Consider the following 22,816-nt stretch of genomic DNA (forward strand, 5'->3'; position numbering starts at 1 on the left):
AAGCATGTTTTTTGCCTTTCAGTTGCCATGCTTTCACACACCCTCTGATTTAGAGCCTTCTTTCATTTACACAGAAACAAAACTGATGCCACACTCTGGCCAGGCAGAAACATGTTATGTGAAAGGTAACATTGCCTTCTCCTGTAACACCTCACGGTTCACAACTTGTGGATACCCTTGATGTGTAGAGTGGGCCATTGTATGCTTTTGTGTCTATCGATGACACGCAAATGCATTTGCCTCTGGCTTATTTTTATGTTTGGCCACGAAGCAAAAGCCCTGTGTTGCAGGTTTGCAGGAGTGCACGTCACACCAGTGATAATTCAGTGACAACATGGCCAAAGAATACTTCATTTTTAGAAAAGTATGTGGAAAAGCTGCTGTATTGTATACACGGCCTAACGCAAAAATGATGACAACCTTAACACTAGCACTCTTTTTTATTTTCCTTGCAGTAAAATGAGTTTGCTTTACAACTTGTTCTCTGCGCCAATGGATGTGCAGTTGTTTTTACCTTTACAATAAATAACCCGCCTCCCAACAACAGCCAGTTTCTCAGCTCCGAGCAGACTGTCATATGGCCTTCCCCCGAAACCACCTGCCGCAGAGTCAACCAAACATTTCATCATACTAAAATCAAAACCCTTGGCCTCTGCCATCTTTATGTTGTGTTCAGCGTATCATTTTACTGTAGGTTATCGACGTTATGTATTTTGGCACTGCACTGTGGAACCTTTTTGTTCCTGACTTTTTTGGGGGGCATTTTACTTTGTAACTTATTCTGCTCTGAAGTGTATTACACACATTTGTCTAAAAAAGGGTCTATAAAGTTTTGCAGCAGCCCCTTGCCAGACTATATTCACATAAAATGGACCTAGCAGTTAGTGTGACCTGTCTTCATCTCGCTAGAGTTGTGCACAAGTTTCATGCAGTAGTGAGTGGCTTAGGGTTAAGGATTGTTTCCAAGCAGAAGCATTGTGTGGTGTGGAAAAAGAGAAAAGAGTAAGTTTAAAACAAAGTGTCTGACCATAATTGAGTCCTGAAAAATCAATAAGTTACTTGTAACTGCGAATACTCATTTTGTCATTAGCCTTCGTTTGGAGGCAGTGGATAGATAGAGGAGGTTGTTCTGTCTAAAGCTTCACTTATTCATTAATCATTTATTGAAGTTTTTTTAACGCAGAATGTCAGTTTGAAGAGAGAGTGATTGTTCATAGTTATTAGTAGCTTAAAACTCAGAATGTATTTTGAACTAATTTTCCCTTTGCCTTTTATGTATATGGTTTGAAAACCTGCAAGCGGTGCGTAAACACACACTTTGTACTTATAGTTCTTGCTTACGAGAAGCAAAGTAAAGCTTCTCATATGAAATGACAAAGTGCATGTTTACACAAAGCTTCCAGGTTTTCAAAACACATAAATAAAAGGCATTGCCATTTACAATACCAATAGCTCAAACTCTAGCAAACGCGAGACCTATTGCATTGCAAATGCTTGTTTTGCAGGCACTGGCACTCATTTTTGGGGACCACAACTTCCTCTTCTGTCACCAGACTTTCCCATGAAGCAAGAGAAAGGCAGAGAAGGGACAAAGGCGGACGAAGAAAGAGATAAGAAAATGGCAACAAATGGAACCCGCAAGAGTGGGATAAACAGTCAGAAGTGTAGGGTGGTGAAGAAAGAAGCGTGAGGTGGAATCAAAATGGAGTATTCAGACACCCCAGCTTTCGGAAGCAATTTCCAAACCAACTCTCTGGCCCCCTGACTTTTTGTTTCCACAAATTAGCTGTTACTGGCACACTTTAAGGACCAACAAATTCGTACCTGCAGGCAGGCAGAAATAAGCTAGATGAGAGGCATGTCCAATATTTTAATTTGTCGCGGTGTAAAATTTATGATTAAAGTGGACACCCTCTTAGCAAAACCAGATAAGAAGTAAATGTATATGAGAATCTGTATTGGGTTTTTTATTTTAATTTGGTAATGTTTTAGAAGTTTTTCTGAAAAATGATGTTCTTATGTGGTGCTATTTATATCTGTTTTTATTCTCATGCTTTATGGTTATGATAAACCAAATAAAGTTGTTTTTTGACTGACTGACTGACTGACTGTTTCCACAAATTAAACACTGACTAATTCACTGGAAGCCCTTGCAGCCAGTCTTGTGGCAAGTGAGTGATTCAGTGAGACTTGGGATAGATGTGTGACAAAGTCCCTGTATTAGGTGCTTGCTGAATGTGCTGTCATAGACAATAATTAGGAGCCACCGGGATAGGGGCCACTACCAATGGCTTGCTTGCTCCTTGCTCCTTTGTACTCCTGGCATTGCCCTTGCTACCTCTGTTCTCAAGGGTCACCGGTGCAATGAATGCAGAAGAAAGCAAGAAGGCAAGTAAGCCGAGCTGTAAGAGCACCATTTGTTTTTGTAGTTTTCAATTTTTGCCCTTCCTGTTGCCTCTCAACAACAAAACAAGAAGCTGGCTAAAAGGTAAGGGGCCCATGACACCTTTCAGAGGTCAAAGGATGTGTGATGTTAATTGCAATACTCCTGGTCTCTTAATGAATTACCCTCACACGTGCCAGACCTCTTAAAAGAGTGACTGTGTAATGGGGCCGAGTGGGAATCACCCAGCTGTCCAATTGCTGAATGGCGACTTCTAGAGTTCAGGTGGAATCTTTCACCCCCTCATGATGATGTCCCAGGTTTTATCTACTGGTTGGTGCCATGGGTAGGCAAATGCAAAAAGAACAATTGATGGATGAATTGCTGAACAATATTAAACACTCACTCCCAGTGCAGAACTCTGGGCCAAAATCCATCGCCTTTTTGCTACCACACCACCCCAGTTGGGACATAGCCATATGCAAGTTAGTCTTGACCCTGCTCTCCATGTACTTTGTACCCTTGAACTGCCAAGCCAGGTCGTCCCTGGACCAGAAACAAGCATCCTAGGAGCGGTTTCGGGGTAGCACCCTTCATCAGCCAGGATAGCTTGAATCCAGTGCCATGGCCAGCATGGGATCCATGTCTGAGCATGCTCAGCCCACTTGGGGTGGCAAATTCAAAAAGAACAATTGATGGACGGAATGCTGAACAATATCAAACACTCATCCCAGTACAGAGATCTAGGCCTTAATAAATCGTTTTTCTGCTCACCTCAGCCTTGGGTAGTAGGTTCCACAGTGTAGGAAGGGCATAAGGAACCTAAAATATTGTTGGTTCAAGGCAGTCGGTGTGAATGTTGCAAAATCTCGAGAGGCCTTTGCAGTGAGAGCAATGTCTCATTACCTACCAGTAATGTGTGTATTAGCACTGCAGAGAGCAGCCTGTATGCACCCAGAACACTGCTGATACCTCACTGCTGTGGCGGGACTGTGAAGCAAGGGAGAGCTGTTACCTTAATTCAAATAGGCTTGCAACCACAACATGTCTTGAGAGGTTCCTATTTTAAACAAATGATGTATTTGCCCTCATTCTAGCAAGTGGTCATTTACAGACATTATCACAGTAGTTTCCCACCAATCAATCTATGTCTTTGGGTCATAATTATAAGGATCCATTGATCAATAGACATGTTTCAGAAAACACCTTTGCTCGTCCTCTGGAGGGATATGACCACGGGTCTATTATTTGTTGCAGCATTGCTGGAGTGTAGCTGATGCTTCCCTATACTTTTATATCAAGCTTCCCTATACTTCTATAACAGCAGCTAAAAAGAAAGTGATTAGAAAAGCATAAGCTTCTGGATCAGTCAGGCTACCCTTTCACCACATGATAAATGTTGTGGATCACCACATATATGCAGTGGTTTCCCAGGAGACTTACACTTATAGACACGCCTAAAATGCAAGGAGTTCAGAAGGAGGGTGATTCCTGGTAAGAGCTTCTTCTGGTGGCAAAATCAAGAAAAAAGGGTAGTTGCAGTGCCTAACTTGTAGACTAAATAAGTGCACAGCCTTAAGTTTTTGTAAAGAGGTTGATGCTGGTGCCGCGGAATGCTGAGGATGACGATTACTAAGGCTGCCTAGTTTTGATTCAAACTCACGACTTTTTATAAACACTCGCCTTACACTTCTTCTCACACTCTTGCAGGTTCCGTTCTATCCATGCTTTAAGGTCTGTCCTAGACACAGCTTAGCTATCTCCCCAGCCTCAAGTAAACAAAAAAACATCATAAATATAAAAATGTATACATACGTGTATTACATATATGCATAGAGTAGCTTTGAGTCAGACCACTTCCTCCACTGGTCTATTTAACTCTCATTAACATGTTGGTTTCACCCCCGCAGCATGCAGTATGGGACAATAGATGGATCAGACCAGTTAAGCCATTGCCTCTCTTGCAAGGTGAGTGATGCCATTTAGTCTGGTTATATCTGCACATTCACTTGAATAGAAGTGCATTTCAGTATCAGGGCTGGTAGGATTGTTTGTGAATTTGCTAATCCTTATTTCTTTCCATTATTCATCTTTTTAAATGTTAAACAATGGCGTCAAGTTACAAAGATTCAAACCCAATAGTACCTTTTCTTTGGCCAATAAGGATCATATTTTTCTCTGATGCACATTAAAACAAAAAAGGGTCCTTAGGTATACCTACCCGCTTGGGAGCTACCAGAATGGTCTACTAAAATTAAAGTAAATGGTCACTTTTTAAAAAAAATTAACATTATTGGAAGCATGTGACTGGTAATATTAGGCAGGGGTATATTTTCTTTTTATTTGTGCAGCATATGCTTGTAGTAAAAAATAATAATAATAACCATTGCACCTACTTGACATGCCAGACCTATTGGTTTTGACTTGGCTTATTCTCTTTATCACTGTTTTCCTATCTCTCTTCTTCTCTCTCTCTCATTCCGGCTTTTTTGTGCTCTAGATCACAGCTTGACGAAAAATAAGTCCTAGTCCCCAGAAAGGAGTGAAGGTTCACAACCACTATCACAAATTGAATACTGGCCAGAAGGTCCCTTGATATATTGATGCTCTACGCGAACGCTACAAACTGGAACCAATAATGCTTTATGGTCATGTGACAGACTTACGCACTCCAATGGACTGCAGACAACTTTCATGCCACAAACCCATACAGAGGGCCAAAAGAAAACCGAAATCTGTTTAGCTGGCTTGAGGGTGGCCTTCTGTGATTTGACATTAAATGAGTTGGTGTATTGTGAACCAAACAAGATAGGGTGACAGATCGACCCTTGACCTTTTTATCGGCAGGTCGCTCCCCACGCCGCACAGCACCACCTGTGTGACCCTGCCCTTGAGCCCCAGCTGCCGCTGCTGAATAGAGTTCGAGGCTCTCCTCCACCCGCAGGCTACCACCTGCACCTCATCCCTGGTGGCCAGTGGTAGGCCATAGGTCTGCTTTGGTTTTATTTGTATTGCTTTTTGTTTTAATTCTTTATTTGTTTCGTTTTCATCCCTCCTTTCCCTCTGGCATTATTCTGTGCCCTGTGCCCTTTTTTGCCTCTGTATCCCTCGCCGTTCCTCCCCCCATTTTTTCCCGTCATTGCGTCCCCTGCGGCCCTGCCCCCCCACTAGCCCATTTGTCCACTCCCTCCTCCCAGCTGCCCCTCTCTCCCACCTCCCCTTCTTTTGGAGGCCGCTGCTCCGCCGCGCGCAGCGGCGTGCCAATGGCAAGCCAGTCTGCGCCCGTCCGCGCCTGGACCGCGCCCAGCAACAGAACCCCTGGCCCTTGCGAACACCATGATGCCCATCTCTGCTACGATGCCAGCACCCTCCACGCACTCAACACCGGACGCCCACACACCTGCTTCCTGGCTGCCCTGAAGCGCACCCAAGGACCCTTCTCCTGCCAGAACTGCAGCTTCACTAGCATTTGATCCACCAACCCACCGACCATGAAAGAACGCAACCTCCTCAGATGCGTTCTTCTCAACAACCGCTCCGCACGCAAACACGCTGTTGAACTATGGGACCCACTTGACTCCACCTCCCCAGACGTCGCCTTCCTGACAGAGACCTGGATGAACCCCTCTTCGGCACCCGACATCGCCATAGTCATCCTGCACAGCTACAAGATCACCCGCAGGGACCGCACCAACGGAACAGGAGGAAGCCCCATCGTCCACAGGAACACTCTCAGAGTCTCGACCAACACCGACGACACCCTCAGCACCACCAAACACCTGCACTTCCAGATCCACATCGATCCCAACACCACTCTCAGAGGAAACCTCGTCTACAGACCCCCCGGACCCTGGCCACAGTTCAGCGACTCCATCACCGACTTCGTCAGTACACACGCCCTCGTCTCCACAGACTACATCCTCCTCGGGGACTTGAACTTCCACCTCGAGAACAACAACGACACTAACTCACCTACCTTGATCGCCAACCTCGCCAACCTTGGACTCAGACAGCTCGTCACAACACCCACCCACTCTGCCAGCCACACGCTTGACCCCATCTTCTCTGAAAGCGCCCACGTCTCCTTCAGCCACACCACTGAACTCCACTGGACTGACCATCGCTGCATCCACTTCACCTTCCGGAAACCCACCACGCACCACCGCACCCAACAGATCCCTCACCGCTGCTGGAGCAAAGTCGCCAAAGACCAACTAACCACCACACTCGCCCGGAGCCCACCCACCGACCCCACCGACCCTGACACCGCCGCCTGCAACCTCAGACAGTGGATCGACGACTGTGCCAACATCCTCGCCCGGATCAAGAAACCCTCCAACAGACACGCCAGCAAGAAAGGCAGATGGTTCACCGAGGACCTACAGGCCTCCAAGCAAAGTTGCAGAAAACTAGAGAAGAAATGGCACCATGAACCGACACCGGACAGCTACGCAGCCCACAAGAACGCCACCCGCAGACACCATCACCTCATCAGATCCGCCAAAAAGGCCTCCTTCAAAGACCGCCTAGACAACAACGCACACAACAGCAAAGAGCTCTTCAACTTCGTGAAGGAACTCTCCAACCCCAGCTCCAACACCAATGACATTCCACCCTTGCAAGACCTGTGCAACTCCCTTTCCACCTTCTTCCATCGCAAGATCGCAGACAGCCACTGAGACCTCCGCCCCCACGGCCACCATCCGCAGCGATCCACTGCTCTCCTGGACCAACATAAATGACGACGACACCATCAACATCATGAACACCATCCACTCCGGATCTCCATCAGACCTATACCCACACCACATCTTCAATAAGGCCAGCACCACCATATCACCCCATCTCCCAAAAGCCATCAACATCTCCTTTGAGATAGCGACCTTCCCAGAGAGCTGGAAGCACGCCGAGATCAACGCCTTACTCAAAAAACACAAGGCTGACCCTAAGGACCTCAAGAACTTCCGGCCCATCTCCCTGCACCCGTTCCCGGCAAAGGTCACTGAGAAGACTGTCAACAGACAACTGACTCGCTACCTCGAGGAGAACAGCATCCTCGACCTGTCCCAGTCTGGGTTCCGCAGCAACCACAGCACCAAAACTGCCCTCATCACCGCCACCGATGACATCAGGGCCCTGCTGGACAACGGTGAAACCGCGGCCCTCATCTTCCTGGACCTGTCAACCGCCTTCAACACTGTCTGCCGCCACACCTTATGCACAAGACGCTGGGATCCGAGCAAAGGCACTGGACTGACCACCTCCTTCCTCTCCGGCAGACCCCAGAGCGTCCGCCTCCCCCCCCTTCTACTCAGAAGCCACGAGATCATCTGCGGCGTACCCCAGGGCTCATCTCTCAGCCCGACATGGTTCAACATCTACATGGCACAGCTCGCCCACGTCGCCCGACTACATGACCTCAACATCATCTCCTATGCTGACGACACCCAACTGATCCTTTCCCTCACCAAGGACCCCTCACTGCCAAAATCAACCTCCACAAAGGAATGAAAGCTGTCGCCGAGTGGATGAAGAACAGCCGTCTGAAGCTAAACCCGGACAAGACAGAATTCCTCATCCTCTGCTCCACCCCCTCGGCCTGGGACGACTCCTGGTGGCCGACCGCACTGGGAACCGCACCAACACCCACGGACCACGCACACAACCTGGGGCTCATCCTCGACTCTACTCTCTCCATGACAAAGCAGGTCAACGTCGTCTCGTCCTCCTGCTTCAACACCCTCTGCATGCTCCACAAGATCTACAGGTGGATCCCCACCGAAACACCCAGGCCCTGGTCAGCAACAGGCTGGACTAAGGAAACGCCCTCTACGCAGGAGCCTCGGCCAAACTCCTGAAATGACTACAACGCATTCAGAACGCCTCTGCACGCCTGATTCTTGACATCCCTCACCGCAGCCACATCACACCCCACCTGAAAGACCTGCACTGGCTCCCGTCAACAAAAGGATAGCCTTCAAGCTCCTCACTCACACACACAAGGCACTCCACAACACCGACCGGCATACCCCATCAGTCGACTTACCTTCTACACTCTCAACCACCAGCTCCGCTCCGCTGACCTTGCCCTCGCCACAGTCTCCCGCATCCAAAGAGCAACCTCTGGCGGCAGATCGTTCTCCCACCTCGCCGCCAAGACCTGGAACACACTCGCCATCTCCTACAGTAGACCCAGGACCTGCTAACCTTCAGAAGACTACTCAAGACCTGGCTATTCGAGCAGTAGCAGCACCCTCCCTCTCTCCCAGCACCTTGAGACCCCACGGGTGAGTAGTGCGCTTTACAAATGCTCTGATTGATTGATCTCACCCTTAATCTCCAGAGAAAAAAGTTAACTTAGTTCGGACACCACTGGTTCCAGGGGCTGAATGTCAGAACCATGCAGGCGTTAATCACGCCAGCCTCAACAATGTTATGTTATGTTAGAGACATTTGTAAAGTGCATTGGTTACCCTAGGGTGTCCTGGCGCTAAAGAAATAACACATTGAATGCATCTTTACAACGCATTCTGTTACCAAGCAAGTCGTTACAACGACTTGCCTTAGGGAAAGCGCTAAAGTTGGAATAGTATCATTTACTATTCCAACTCCAGTCAGTGCAGCAGCAGGAAAAATGTAGGACTTAAAGTCCAACATCAATCCAACAATGCCTTCACTAAGGGAAGTCATTGTAACAAGTTGCGTGGTAAAGAAGGGTGTTGTAAAGACGCATCTGTGGTTCGGACCGCACTGTAAGGGCACAGTGTAGATCGAGCCTCGGTGCAATGGCTGTTTCCAAGTTAAATCAGTAGGGCCAGAGTGTGGACATAGGTGGCGGTCGCTACTTTTTAGCACAGGTGTCCATCATGGTATCTAGTACGATTCAAGCTGTACTGCAGAAATGCTGCACTGAGAGGTTTCCAATGCAAGTTATGTATCCTAAAACAACACAGGCTTTCTATAACTATAGAGAGAATGCATCTCTTTCAGAGATGTTCACGCTTTCAGGCATTGAAGCTCCTTAGCCAGGAAACCAGCATCCTAGGCATTGGTGCTACTGAGGACTTCAGTATATTTTCGTTCTTAGTCTGTACTTTGGTGCTCAGCACTGCCTTTTTTGTGCAAGCGCGAGCTGCTGCATGCTCGCCAGGGTAAATACAGCAGCAGAGTTGATTTGTTGACATTAGGCAGCATTAGGCAGCATTAAATCATTGATGTTTTTTAATTTGATTGCTGATTCTGTGTTTTTTCTTTTTTGCATCCTCTGATCACCATTAGACCAGAATGCTTTAATGCTTTAAGGATGCCAATACACAGTTCATAGTAATATTAGTGTTTAAGGTTATTAATACATAAGCAATTTTAATTGCTTCGTGGGACATAAAAACTGATTTATTAGACATGAAGGACATTAAATGACCAGTATCTCCTTGTTCAGCCAAACATAACTCTACACATTCTGTTTACGTGAACTCGTGCTTAAGACAATCACCAGTGCTCTGACAGTGCCGTCAGCAAATCATCCGTGGCAGATGGGTAGCTGCTAATCACTGAGGAGGACAGCACATCGGGGGCCATATTATGTATTAGGGAACAATTTCCCTGTTGATGCCTAGTGCACATTAAAACGTGCGCAGGCGCAAACACAGAAAGTGCGCCCTATTACATAGAATGCGCTGCCCCCAGGGCAGCCGCAAACTCATGCTGCACTAGGGCAGCGCATTCAAGTGAAATACGGAGCGGCTTTGAAGCAGTCGCTCTGTGTTTCACTGTGCATTCGGCAACCCTCCTGCACATTCGAGAGGGATTAGAGATCCCCTTGCAGGCGGATGCAGTCAGTGACTTGTGGGTCTAAAGGGCCCCCTTTACCCCTTTGGAGGGCTACTCTGAGGGGGCACACTGACAGTAGGCCACCCTTTAGGTGGCACACTGTCAGCGCGCCTCCTGACAGCTTCTTTGCCTCTGCACCCCCTTCGGTAATATGGAACGCACGCAGAGGCAAAGGGGAGGGAATGCCCCCTGCACAAAGCACTGGCAATATACATGCGCCAGCGCTATCGGTATTACAGAAGGGGCTGCACAAGCATCCACAGCCCATTCTGTAATAACAAAGTGCCCAGGGGGTGCACAAAGTGGGCGCAACCGCCCACTGCGCCCCCGGGGCACTCTCTGTAATAGGGCCCACGGTAGAACTCCTTTTGTCATGATGCAACATGCTTTCAACCATTCTTTCCTCTACATAGTCACCCTCAAAGTAGGAGTGAGTCCGAAAAGGCTGTAAATAAAGCTAGAATATCACAAGCAGTACCGTGGTAAAGTACCACCTTTACTTGTTTCCTTCAGGAATAGAAGAGAATGAAGAGACTTGCTTGAAGGTCACCCTTAAGGTTCTAGTCACAGAACTATCTAGACGATAATGGTCTCATTTCAGAGCAAAAGCAATAGAATGTTGTTAAATGTTTACATCTATTCCTTTCAGAATTGGACTGTTTGTCCAAAATCCCTGTGAAGGAGTACATAATGATGGGGATAGTTGATCATCATGAATGTAACAAACTGGATGTTGGAATGTGAGATAAATACTCAGCATCAATAGGTAATAGTGACATGTAAGTATGAGTGGCAGAGTAATAATGGCTAGATTCTGCAATTATGATAATTGTGATGTCTTCAAGGAGGATTCTAGCGCCTCACGTTTCATACGATTCAAGCTCAGATAGTTTAATGACAAAGTAATGTCGGGCGCCTGATTCAAAAATCTCTCACACAGGAATGAAAAGCACTAAAATGAAACACGAATTCCTGGACAAATGTCTCATTATCATATGGTGTGTTTCTAATTTAACCTTTGAACATACAGTGGTATTGAGTTAGGTGAAACGGCGCCACTCAGGAAAATCGCACATATATTAGTTTCAATTGATCCTAAATTTGGAACGGTGCAGTAAGGTGAGGAGAACCACCAACCTCTCCCAAAATTTCAGTCAAGGCCGCTGAATACACAAATGAAATCCTCAGCACACATCTGTAGTGTATCTAAACCTTTATCTGCACATTGCATGCATAAATATCAACACAGTATTTTGAGTTTCTTGTTTTTCTTTCTTCAACCGCTTCTGTGCTCAGGACGGCCCCCGGCCATCTGACGTCACGGTGGGCTTGTGCTAAGGAGGGCTGGGGGCCGTCTGAATCCCGCCCACTTATTAATTCTCCCACACAGTGGGAGAATTTGCACAGCGCCGAAGGGGTTATTCTTATAGTTTCTCTTCAGCCCACACGTGTTTCGTCGCATACACTGGGAAATCGTCCCGCGACTTTCTCAAGGATCTACAATCTTTGGTATATTCTTCTGTGAAATTAAGGAAACCAATCATTAGAACAAACTCCTCGTGTGTATGCCTACTTCCATTTCTAAATCCGCCACGCAGATGGAGAACCTAATTCTTATGTGGTGATAATTCCAACCCACAAAGGTTAAAATATCTGTCCTCTGCTTTACAATTGGTTCTTCATTCAGGAAAGGTCTCCATTTGACCAATCCACGAGCTCGTACCAACAGCTCCGTCATCAACGTAGTCCAAAAACCGTGACTCGCACAGGTAATGGTATTGGACCTTGAGGCACAATAAATTAACTCCTTTTGTAAGCCTTTTTGACAATGCTTGCAGGTTTTGCTGGGCACATCAATGACATACATCCCTCAGAGGAATGGACTGATGGAGGTGTGTGGTCATAATATCCAAATTAATTTACCTAACCAAAGCATTTGTCTATAATAATGGGAAGCAAAACAGAATCCCAAATTATAGTGACAGAAAAGCTGACGCCTACTGATATGACAGTGTTCTATACTGGACTCTGATCATAGAAGCACACACTGTTGATGTTTTAGAAGCGTTAACATTGCTTACTCATAACACACTTAGGTTAAGATCTCCAAACTATAATGCCAGCCAAGAATTAGTGTTTCATTTTGCTAATATTAGAGCGTAGGACAGTGACTCTGAGGGCAGACTCATTTACTTATTTTACTAGGCCTACATTTACTAAGTGCACCTTGACTGTCAGATGCTGGCTAATAATCCCAGTAAGAGAGAGGCGACGTGCCCACACACATTTAAATCTTTAGCCACCTCCAAAGTACAAAGTAAACATTTGATTAGAAGAAATGGAGCCAGAGCAAATTCCAGAGGCAAGTTGCTTGATGCCATAGTGCAATCATACCACCCACTCTTATGAACCGTGGCAAAACTCAGGACACGCATAAATGCTTCAGCAACAGCAATAATTGGAATCGTTGTTCATAAATGTGGCTTCTTAATTTTGTCAAACCATAGGGTGAGCATCTTCATAGTAAGTTGGCCCCATATTTCACTAAGCAATGCTGTAGTTTTGGATAGAGAACATAGGGTGACTCATTTTCACTGTGCTGTTGTACTCCTCATTGCAGCATTAAACCCATTACACTACAAATTACTCACTGAAAAATCACATTCTAGGCATGGGAAGCCACAGGCAGGCCAAGTGTGGGTCCATTGGTCTGTCTCCAACATAGTGTCAACATACAAATTCAGGGCCTCTTGCTCAGGAGCATTGAATAAATGGAGGATAATCTTCAAATAGTGTCTTTAGGAAACCAGACTGCAAAGCCATGAAGGACACAGGTGACTGTGTTTGCGTGAGCTGTGGCTAAGCTTCCACAGAACCTAACAGCAGCTATGTACACATGTTTCTGTGTGTAATTCCTGGCTCGCCCTTGGCAAGGGGGCCCAAGTACAAGCCACTCCTCTGAGAAAATTGCAACTACTACTTGTGCAACAACACCAAAGCAACATTAGCCATGACATAACAGACTTTAAGGGCCAGATGTAGGTAATCCCCGATTACCGATTCTTAAATACCGAATCATACCGGCAATCGGGATGTAGGTATATTTACCGAATTAATTACCGAATCGGTATGATTCGGTAATTAATGAATCGGTATTTACCGAGTCAATTACCGAATCGGTAAATACCGATTCGGTAATTGGGGGAAATATTGAAGGGTGGCAGGGTATCACTTTGACACCCTGTTGCACCCCTCAATTGTGCATGGGTGCACATTTGGCTGACATACATGCCCTTAGGGCATGTATGTCTGCAACATGGCACTGTTTAAAAAGCAAGAAAAATGCTTTTTAAATGGTTTTCTTAATTTACCACCAACTACTAGTTGGTGGTAAATTAAGAATTCTTAAACCCTTGTAGCACTGAAAACAGTGCTACCTACATCTGAAATTACCGATTCTGTAATTTTACATGCCCCTACATACCAATGTCCAAAAAACGGTCGGAAACGGCCGAAAATCGGTATTTACGGCCGTTTCCGACCGGTATTTGGACACCTACATCTGGCCCAAAGTGTCCAAATAAATGTAGTTAAAAAGAAAAGATATTGTCAAAATTACACCAAATAGAAGAAAATCAAATGTAGGGAAAATAAGCAATTAAAAAGTGTTCATAAGAAAAAATAAGAACACAACATTAATGTTAGTCAATGAGATGCAAATACCTGATACTTAGGTACCCGCTGTGGCTGAATGGTGATTGGCTAAGGTCTTATACAGGTGGTTAGTTTATCCCTGACAAAAAGAGTTTTGCATAGGCTGATAATAGCCAGTTGGGCATGGTTGGAAGCTGGAGTCGAACAGCGTTCCATGAGGACTGAAAGTTCATTTCTGTAGTTTCACAGTCGCCTCAGACATTGTAGTAGAAACTATGAGTGGGACAAAACTACAAAATGTAGTCAGTAAGTGGGGGTCTGTGTCAAGCAGCATTAGCACCTTTGTCCAAGTCCTCCAGCAATGAAAAACATCAAAATCCCAACGCCATCAAGAGTTCTATAACTAATCCTTGGTTCTTGAAAGGTTTTCATAGAAACACGCAATGGTTCAAGGGATGGGTAAACTCTTTGTAACTCCCATCAGGTCCACAGCAAAATGACCAGTTTAAACTGGTTTCTGGGTTTCCACTGCAGCAACCTCAACCCCATTATTTGGCACAGTCTACTTCACTTCCTAGACATTTGGGAGACGTTTCAAATAGATTAAGTTTCGAAATATCCAGTTGCCACTGGTCCACTGGTTTTCTTCCAGGTCGGTTCAGCTTTCTCTTTCTACAGGACCCTCTGTATTCTTCAGCTTTAAGACAGACATACCAACAGGCAAGACGAATCCCCTGGTAAATGTGAGCTGGTTCTCTTTAAACTTTGTGGCTTGGCAAGTGGTTATCTCACTTGGAGCAGCTGTCCAGTCCTAGAGATTCAAGATGAACCTGTAATGAAATTTCTCTCCACAATGAGGAAGATGAGACGTCTTCTGCAAGCAGTAGAAAAATCATCTTCTCTAGCACCCGGACACTCTGGGTAGCTGTGCACTGTATGATCCTTTTCATTCATTCATTCATCCATTCTTCTGCTCCGGACAGCTACCACTAACAGTCTCCAATCAGCAGTTTTTTAAATGCAAACTCAGTATAAGATTGGCAACAACTCAGCAAATTAAACTAAATCTTCCATAATTTCCCTGCCTAATATTATTAGTGTGGCCAGGTTAAGCTTCAGAAAGGTGCTTCATTACAAAGCAACCCCACAGTGTTTTGCACTGCAGCCGACCAACGTCACAGCCACTGATCCCCCCAAAATGCTCTCCAGCCCATTCCACTATTGACCTAAGACAACCAATTCCTGTCTCCAATGGACCAAGTAAAAACCCTACACCTGCAGGGCCCAGCTCCCTCCATGCTGTGATCTGCTGTAGCTCTGAGATCCATTTTACACAAAAGGAACATGTTAGGGCCCCTTTCAATGGGGAGAGGTAACCTGGGTGACTGGAAGTACCTGCCCCAACCTCACTGTACTGCAAAGCTTTGAAGTAGGGCAGTTGGCCATAGAAAGATGGGGTTTAAAGTGGGACTATTAGGAGTAAGCCATTAGGAATTCTGCCTAGGAAGATGATTAGCCCTTTTACTAACACTGGTTCAAATTGAGGCAGGCAAAATGATATATCAGATATGGTCAAGGACTAATAAAATGTTAATATTTCCATACGTTTTGTTAAAGATATGTATCAAGATGATGAATGCTTGACGTTTGTAGGATTTTCCAAACAAAAGTTAGTAAAGTGAGGTTATGCCAAAATGTCATACTTTACAACCCAGGGTTCTGCAGCCTGTGTACAAAACATACTTTTTCAACAAAATGACCCATGAACGAATGGCGGTATTCCACCCAGAGTGATAAATGGAGGTGAAATGCTGTCCCTAGCCATTCTGAATGGCCTGGAATCTTCAGGTGTAGTAATTCAGTAATACAAAGGCTGTAAACTCCCCCTGTGTCAATAACAAATAGTGAGTCTGAGGGACCACCCAGTTGGAATCAGAGAGTCCAATAAACTCGAAATCAGGGTCATTGTCTTTTCAGAGGGGTTTGGGGAAGACATCTTCAAGATTCAATTTCAGATTTTAACCATAGACAGATGTGCAAAATGCGTATGCATATTTAGGTTTTGAAAAGTGTTCAATATGCCAAGGTAATCATAAAGCTGAGGTTACTTGTTTTAACCCCTTCGCCGCTGGCGGGATTCCCCCGCTGTGCTGGGGGGCGGGGGGCGCGTAGAGCGCCCCCATGCTCATGACGAGGTCAGCTCGTCATGAGCCACAGCGCTCCGGTGCTCATGATGAGCTGAGCTCGTCATGACCGCGCCCGTTCCAATGGAACGTTCCGCAAAGCAGGGGAATCAGCCCAGCGTGCGAGCGTTCCAAGTAACGGGCGCGGTCATGACGAGCTCAGCTTCTCATGAGCACCGGAGCGCTGAAGAGGTTAAACACAGCTCTTCGGCCTGGTGCACCAGCATATGCTGCTTAGCAAATGTTACTTTTTTGGAAATACGTCGAAGAAACATCTCCTTCAAGTTACCACTCGCATTTGAACTTTGAGCAGCTACGCCAAACTTTTGTGGGTATTTACAGATGACTAACCAAATTATTAAATATCCCAATTTAAAAACAAAACACATTCAGATTTATGGAAGAACAAGAGCAGCCAAGTGCTGATTCGCTTTTCCCATCTGCACACACGTCAAAATATCATATGTCTATTAAAAATAATGCAGAACCGAGAGCTAAAAGAGGATATGAATACATTGCCGGAGCTCTGGTTCGGGTGAATCAAAGTAGCTCAGTGCCTTTGCATTATTGAGGGGAGCAGTTGAATACCAAAAGGTGAAAAAATAAATTGCGCATTGCTTGTAATTTCATCTACAGGGGTCCATAAACTGTTGGTAATAAACGTAAGCATTCCTATCTGGGTCTCACTTTGCTTTCCATTGTGACGACTCTCTGTGTTTGAGCCCGAGCTTTAGAATCCTCAAGTTAACAATGTTTTTGTAAATCGGGCGGAGTATTAACAGAATATAGAATACACCTATACTGCAAGAGCAAGGATGCAGCTTTAGGCCCTTCTGATGTGCCTCATTTTCTATCTTTTGACTTAGCCAGAGCTGCAGACTTTGGATCTGAAGAACCGGGTGTGAGAATCGGCATTGGCTCAACATCCTGTGATTCTGGGCAAATCACTTAAACTCCCCGTACCTACCAAAAACAAGGATTTAAAATGCACTAGTTCTCGCATTTTTTTTTGTTAGAGCTATTGGCATAGCTCAACAGCTACCAGACAGAAATTGCCACTTTGCAGGTGCCGAACAGAGCATTGCTCAGTGAAATGGCCTGAAAGCCTAAAACGATGTTGATAGCCTACAAAGTTAAAAGGCAGATCAGGATGACCAGGAGGAACCCCGGACGTATTGTGATGGCCAACGCTAGCAAACAATGAGTGAAATCACCTGGGCATGACCCAAGCACTCAAAGGTGGGAGAATCAGACCCAATGCACCAATAAAAACCACAGTATTTCTAAATGGTACAACAACGAACAACTGGCAATTCATGGGCATGCCAAAAGCAGATAGAGGAGATAACAACAGGTTTTGCAGACAGAGCATGCGTGCTGCCTAGGCTTGACCTAAAAATGTACATCTCCTTGTGTAATATAACTGGTGCTCATGTAAAGCACTCCAATACCTTCTGGTGGAGTTTGTGCTATATAAAACTGTAAAAATAATAGAATTTACCTTCTACAGGGGTACTCTCAACAGATTTATCACAAACTAACACTGTAGTAGATATACCATTATTTAAAAAATATATATATTTGCCTTATTGCAAACAGTTGTCACCATCATGGCTGCAGGGAGGCACATTTTATACTGGACATGAGGTGCAAATGCCTTTCTGATATTGATTTTTGAAAAAAATCACACTGCACAATGGTTCTAAACACAGACTTAGCAAGGAGCAATGTACTGCTCCTTCACAAATCAAGGGCATTGGAACCAAGCTCTCCTGATAAAAATCGCAAGGCAGATTCCTATCTTTAGACAAGTCAGCTAACAAGATAAACTGTAGTGAGGAAAACTAGCTGGGCAAACCCATAACAGGAACTGAATACCTTCTGGGAACAAGGTGTCCACTGCTACATTAATGGAAGGCCCCAAGGTTTCAACAATCTTTAGAGTTCACAGTTTCATGAGCTTGTACCAACAACAGTACTACAAGCTTTAATTTACAGAAAAATGTAGAAATTACCTCAGCGAGTCGGGAATGCTTATGTACATTTTCTCCTTTATGGACTGTCGGCGCGAGCTGCTGTAGTACTCCCCGGCTGCTTGTAAGGGCTCTCGTTAGCCGTGCAAATTTTCCCCAGCCTTTGGAAATAGAATTAAATGTTGCATTTAGTCAAGTACAAACAACATCAGCAAAAACACAGTAAGAAGGCTGTAAAGAAACTAAATATCAGGATAAAAGGAAGCCATTCCTACAATGAATCAGAAACTAACAAAAGGTTTTATGGCACTTGTAGAAAACTGAGAAAACAAGCGATATTACTACATCATCAATGCCATAGCAACGCTCTACTTTACAGTACATCTCCAAAACACTCAATTTATACTGTATTGTAATTCAAGGGAGTAAGCAGAAAATGTAAATACCCCCCACTTGATCGGTATCTCTAATGCCCAGGGGTGAGGGAAGCGAGTAAGCCTTACTCACACTATGTGTGGTGTCTTCATCCCACCTTCCGTCCATCTATCATCCTTCTTTTCTTCATCATTCGGTCTATCCACCCTTTCACCATCACTCTTCCACCCATCCTTCAATCCTCCCAATCACACTTCCAGCCATTCATTCATCATTTTCAAATCCATGCATACCAGACTTTTCCATCCATTCATCATTTCACTCTCCATTTATCAATTCACCCAACCATCCACACTTCCATTCATCCATTCATCCAGCCTTTCATCATTCCAGTCACTCTTTCACCCACCAAAGCAATGTTGTTTTACATTTCATCCATCAATCCTTTTCACTCTTGCATCTATCGTTTCATGCTTTTTGCCCTTCCTACTAGTCACAGTTTCTTTCTTCTTTTCATATGTTCTTCATTCATTCTTCTTTCTGACCATCTCTCTCATACTCTCAGTACCGTAACCATTGTATTGTGGGCCGCACTGTAAGTAAGTAAATGGGCCCCCCATCTACCATTTGATGACTAAAATTCAGCAATAAACAGGGTTCAGTGGGCCGCGTAAGCCTCGGAGTCCTGGTGCACCTGCACCTGCTGCACCAATTGAAGCTACCCCCCTGCACACTCTTTCATTCTCTTTCTATTATCCTTTCTCATTTGAGGCCTCCTTTACTGTTACTGGCTTCCCACTCCAGACCTCTGTTACGGTTTTCCCTTTTTTTGTGTGTTTTTCTGCAGACAGAACAAGCTCATAAATAATCATAGATGTCAACACCACCCCCGCTTAAGCTGTGACAGCGAAGGGGGCGGGTTCACGACGCCAATGTAGTAATTGGAAAGAAACTGACAATTGGTATCAGAACCAAGAATACAGTGTGCTCACAAAATGTACCCTGTTAGAAAAAGTAGAGTTGAAATACAACTCAAGCCATGTGCACTGCAATGTATGAGCAAAAGAAATATGAGCCCACTAACAGTACTCTGCTGGAGGGCATCCCTTGGTTCTGGTATCTCAAATCCTTATCAGTTTACACAAAAATCATCAATATCTCTTACAGTCTGTATGGTTTGGGCTTTTTATTTGGGTCAGTATTGACTTTGGCCAGGTCAGCACTTTCTTTACTTGCACAAATAGAGTGTGGCAGAGACTGCCAATGAGACAACGGACTAAAGGGAGGAGCCACGCCTGGGCAGCACAGCGTTGCACCTGACCAGACTAAAGCTGTGCTTTCTGAGTGGGTCCCAAGCATGGCTCTACCTATGTTTGTTTTCTTGGTATATAGTGCATGCATGCTAACGGATGTATGTCATTACCACGCATGCTTTTACAACGCATGCTTTTACTACGCAACTTTCACAACGCAAGTCGTTACGACGACTTGCGTTGGGGGGCGCTGGATAGTGAATAGTTTAATTTACTATTCCAACTCCAGTCCCCGTGGATAGTAGGGAAGGTTTTGGATAGTAAATTAACTATTCCCTATCCTAGAGCGCCCCCCAGTGCAAGTTGTTGTAACGACTTGCGTTGTAAAAGTTGTGTGGTAAAGGTACTGCGTTGTAAAAGTTGTGTTGTAAACGCTGTTCCCCATGCTAACATATGGCCTCAGTGTTCCTGATCCAAGATGAATGCTGGTAGGAGGCTAAAGGACTTTTTGGGCCAATAGCCAGAGCGGAGCGTTTTTCTGGCGCTCAGAGGTCATCTACTGCACTGGTCATGCCTGGTAGAATGCTCCAGAGTGTGGCATCTATGTAGGGGAAGGATCTGCAGCTTTCATGGTGCTTGGTATTTGTGTGCAGTGGGGATCATGAGACGCGTGGATTCTGTGGACCTCGAGGAGAATCCGTGGTGATAGCTTGTCATTCAAGACATGGAGCAAATGTAATGCAGTAACTGTTCTGAAGTGCAGCTGAGCAATGCTTGATGTCTTGAATTTGATTCTTTTTGTCATTGGGAACCAGTGAAAGTCTTACAAGCCAAGAGAAATACATTGGTGTTTGCACCTTTTGGTGTGTAGACAAAGTCATGTTTGAACTTTTCGAAGGAGTCCTATGAGTGAGTCCTGCAGGTCCAGGTAAATGCTGTTTCTGCAGGTAATTTCAGTGGAAATCAACATTGTGATGGTGGTTGGTCAATGAGTAAAAACAACAAGGGAATGATGCACCAGTTTTGATTTAGGTGGAAGAATAAATACCAAGTATTAGAGGTTCAATTACTCAATGAAGAACTCCATGGTATTTCAGATGGATGTGTGCCATCGGTCAGACCAGAACTTCACTGGTGTTTTCTCCGAAGATGATTTAATCTGATGATTTCTCTAGCTCTCCTCAAGTGATACAAGAGTGGTTTCTGCAAATAGTTTGGCTTAATCAAGCAAAGAGAATATCTCACTCTGTTCTTGCAATGAATGGGCATGAATTATTCTATTTAACGCCAAATATTACGCAAGTAGCCCAATACAATACGACATGAAAAGACAGCAGAAACCTTGGATTCTGCCAGAAGTGATTTTATATTGCATTCTCTGTCCTGTCCATTGCTACAGGTGAAGGATTGTCACGTGACAGAAAAAGGGTAGTACTGCAGGCAACAGTGACTGCAGCAGGTATAGCAGATGCATGGGCTATATTCAAGTTGTCACTGCTGAATGAGTGAATGCTACATGGTCAGTAGCCACAGATGAGAGGATCTATTTCCTGGTGAATGAAATTTTAGGTACTATACAGAAATTGTCTAAAATATCTGAAGACCAAACTGTAAAATTGTATATGGTGACTCTCAGAATCTTCACTCACTGCTTACGATAATTTATAGATAAGTAGGCGCTCAATATGCCAGGAGCGTATTGGACAGCAAATGTGTGTTATCAATGAAGTTTGAAACTAGCTGAAAAAGAACATTTTAAAATGCAATATTGTACAAAATCCAACCAAGAAGAATTTGCATCTTATGCCCCAGCCCATCATGTGCCCTGTGTCATACCTACCGCCCCAGTGAAGTGTCCCATACTGTTCTATAACCCATTCCCGCTTTGGTGCACTGGACGACACTCGGCTCTTCAACTGTACTGGATGCTGTGTTGCCTCAAATGCAGCCAGTTGAGTTCTGCCACTGTGGACAAGACCACTGAAGAAGGGGCAAAGTGAATGCATAGGGTTCCCTGACACACTGGCTGTATCTAGGTCTCTTGTTTGTCACGACACCAACCAAAATTAACAGTAGGTCCAAGAACAGACAATGTACCCAAAAATATAACAAAACAGGGAGTAGTTTCAATATAAGCAAGTTCCCATCAGTCCACCATCGAGACCGCCCTTCATCATCTGGGATCTTTTATATTTATAAATAACACATTAAAGGGTAAAAAAACCTGTGCTGGCAGATGAATAAGCCATGCGCAGGAAAAACCACAGTGTTATTATAGATGTGAAAAATAGAGGCGTGTATACTCGGGGAACTGAATAGCAGTGCAAAGAAAAAGTGTGTGTGTAAAGAAAGAGAAAAGCTCTAAAATTAGGTCGTGATCGAGAAAACAATTTTAATAGACACCCTCACACTCCTAAATCAATAAAAACAGTGCAAAATTAGTGGTATAACAAATGACCACTAAACAAGATGTAAGGTCGACATGTTTCTGCAGACAGATGGAGTCTAGTGATCTCCTGCTGCTTCTTCAGGACCATTAGTGCTACTGCTATATTAAAATAACGTAAACCATATCACCTGAAAGTGTATGTATATGCTTCTTCTCATCCTAGGAGAGAAATATATATATAAGAGGGTACAGTGTCATAGATACTTGTAACAAGAAACAACATGCACAGTGTGCCATCTTTATAATTTGCTAGTCATAAACAAATATTGACCAACATCTCGGACCGTCCAAATCAGTCACAATCACCACTACAATCAATGTGTAGATGTAAATTCACTCACCCACGTGATGGGAAGGAACAGCCCCACCTCACCTGGCACGAGCTCAGGTAGTGGATGCACCGCACTAAGAAAAAAACAACCATTAAATAAATATATCTACATCTGTAGTCCTTGCCTAGTTGGTCTCAACAAACGCCACACCCGGCGTCCCACCCTGTCAGTGCCAGGACACCCCACCCGGTTGCGTTTATAGCTTATTTAGAGTTATAACTCATAATTAGTAGTCATTGGGTTCACTGGGTTCACATGCCTAAAATAATGCAAAGACCCACGTTGTCACTCATAATCAGTAGTCATTTGCTTCACTGGTTACACATGCCCAAAATGATGCAAAGACCCACGTTTGTAGCTTTGTATTAAAAATTATTATTTACA

General features: G+C 44.7%; 1 protein-coding gene across 1 annotated transcript in view; it reads right to left on the reverse strand.

Annotated features, from left to right (window-relative positions):
• Window positions 1–22,816, reverse strand: part of KCNH1 (potassium voltage-gated channel subfamily H member 1) — a 1,297,290-nt gene that overhangs the window by 987,905 nt on the left and 286,569 nt on the right. Inside the window, 1 exon segment of the mRNA XM_078649724.1 lies at window positions 18,066–18,184. Coding sequence (XP_078505850.1) covers window positions 18,066–18,184 — 119 coding nt within the window.

Source organism: Lissotriton helveticus, chromosome 6, assembly GCF_964261635.1.
Source record: "Lissotriton helveticus chromosome 6, aLisHel1.1, whole genome shotgun sequence".
Lineage (NCBI taxonomy): Eukaryota > Metazoa > Chordata > Amphibia > Caudata > Salamandridae > Lissotriton > Lissotriton helveticus.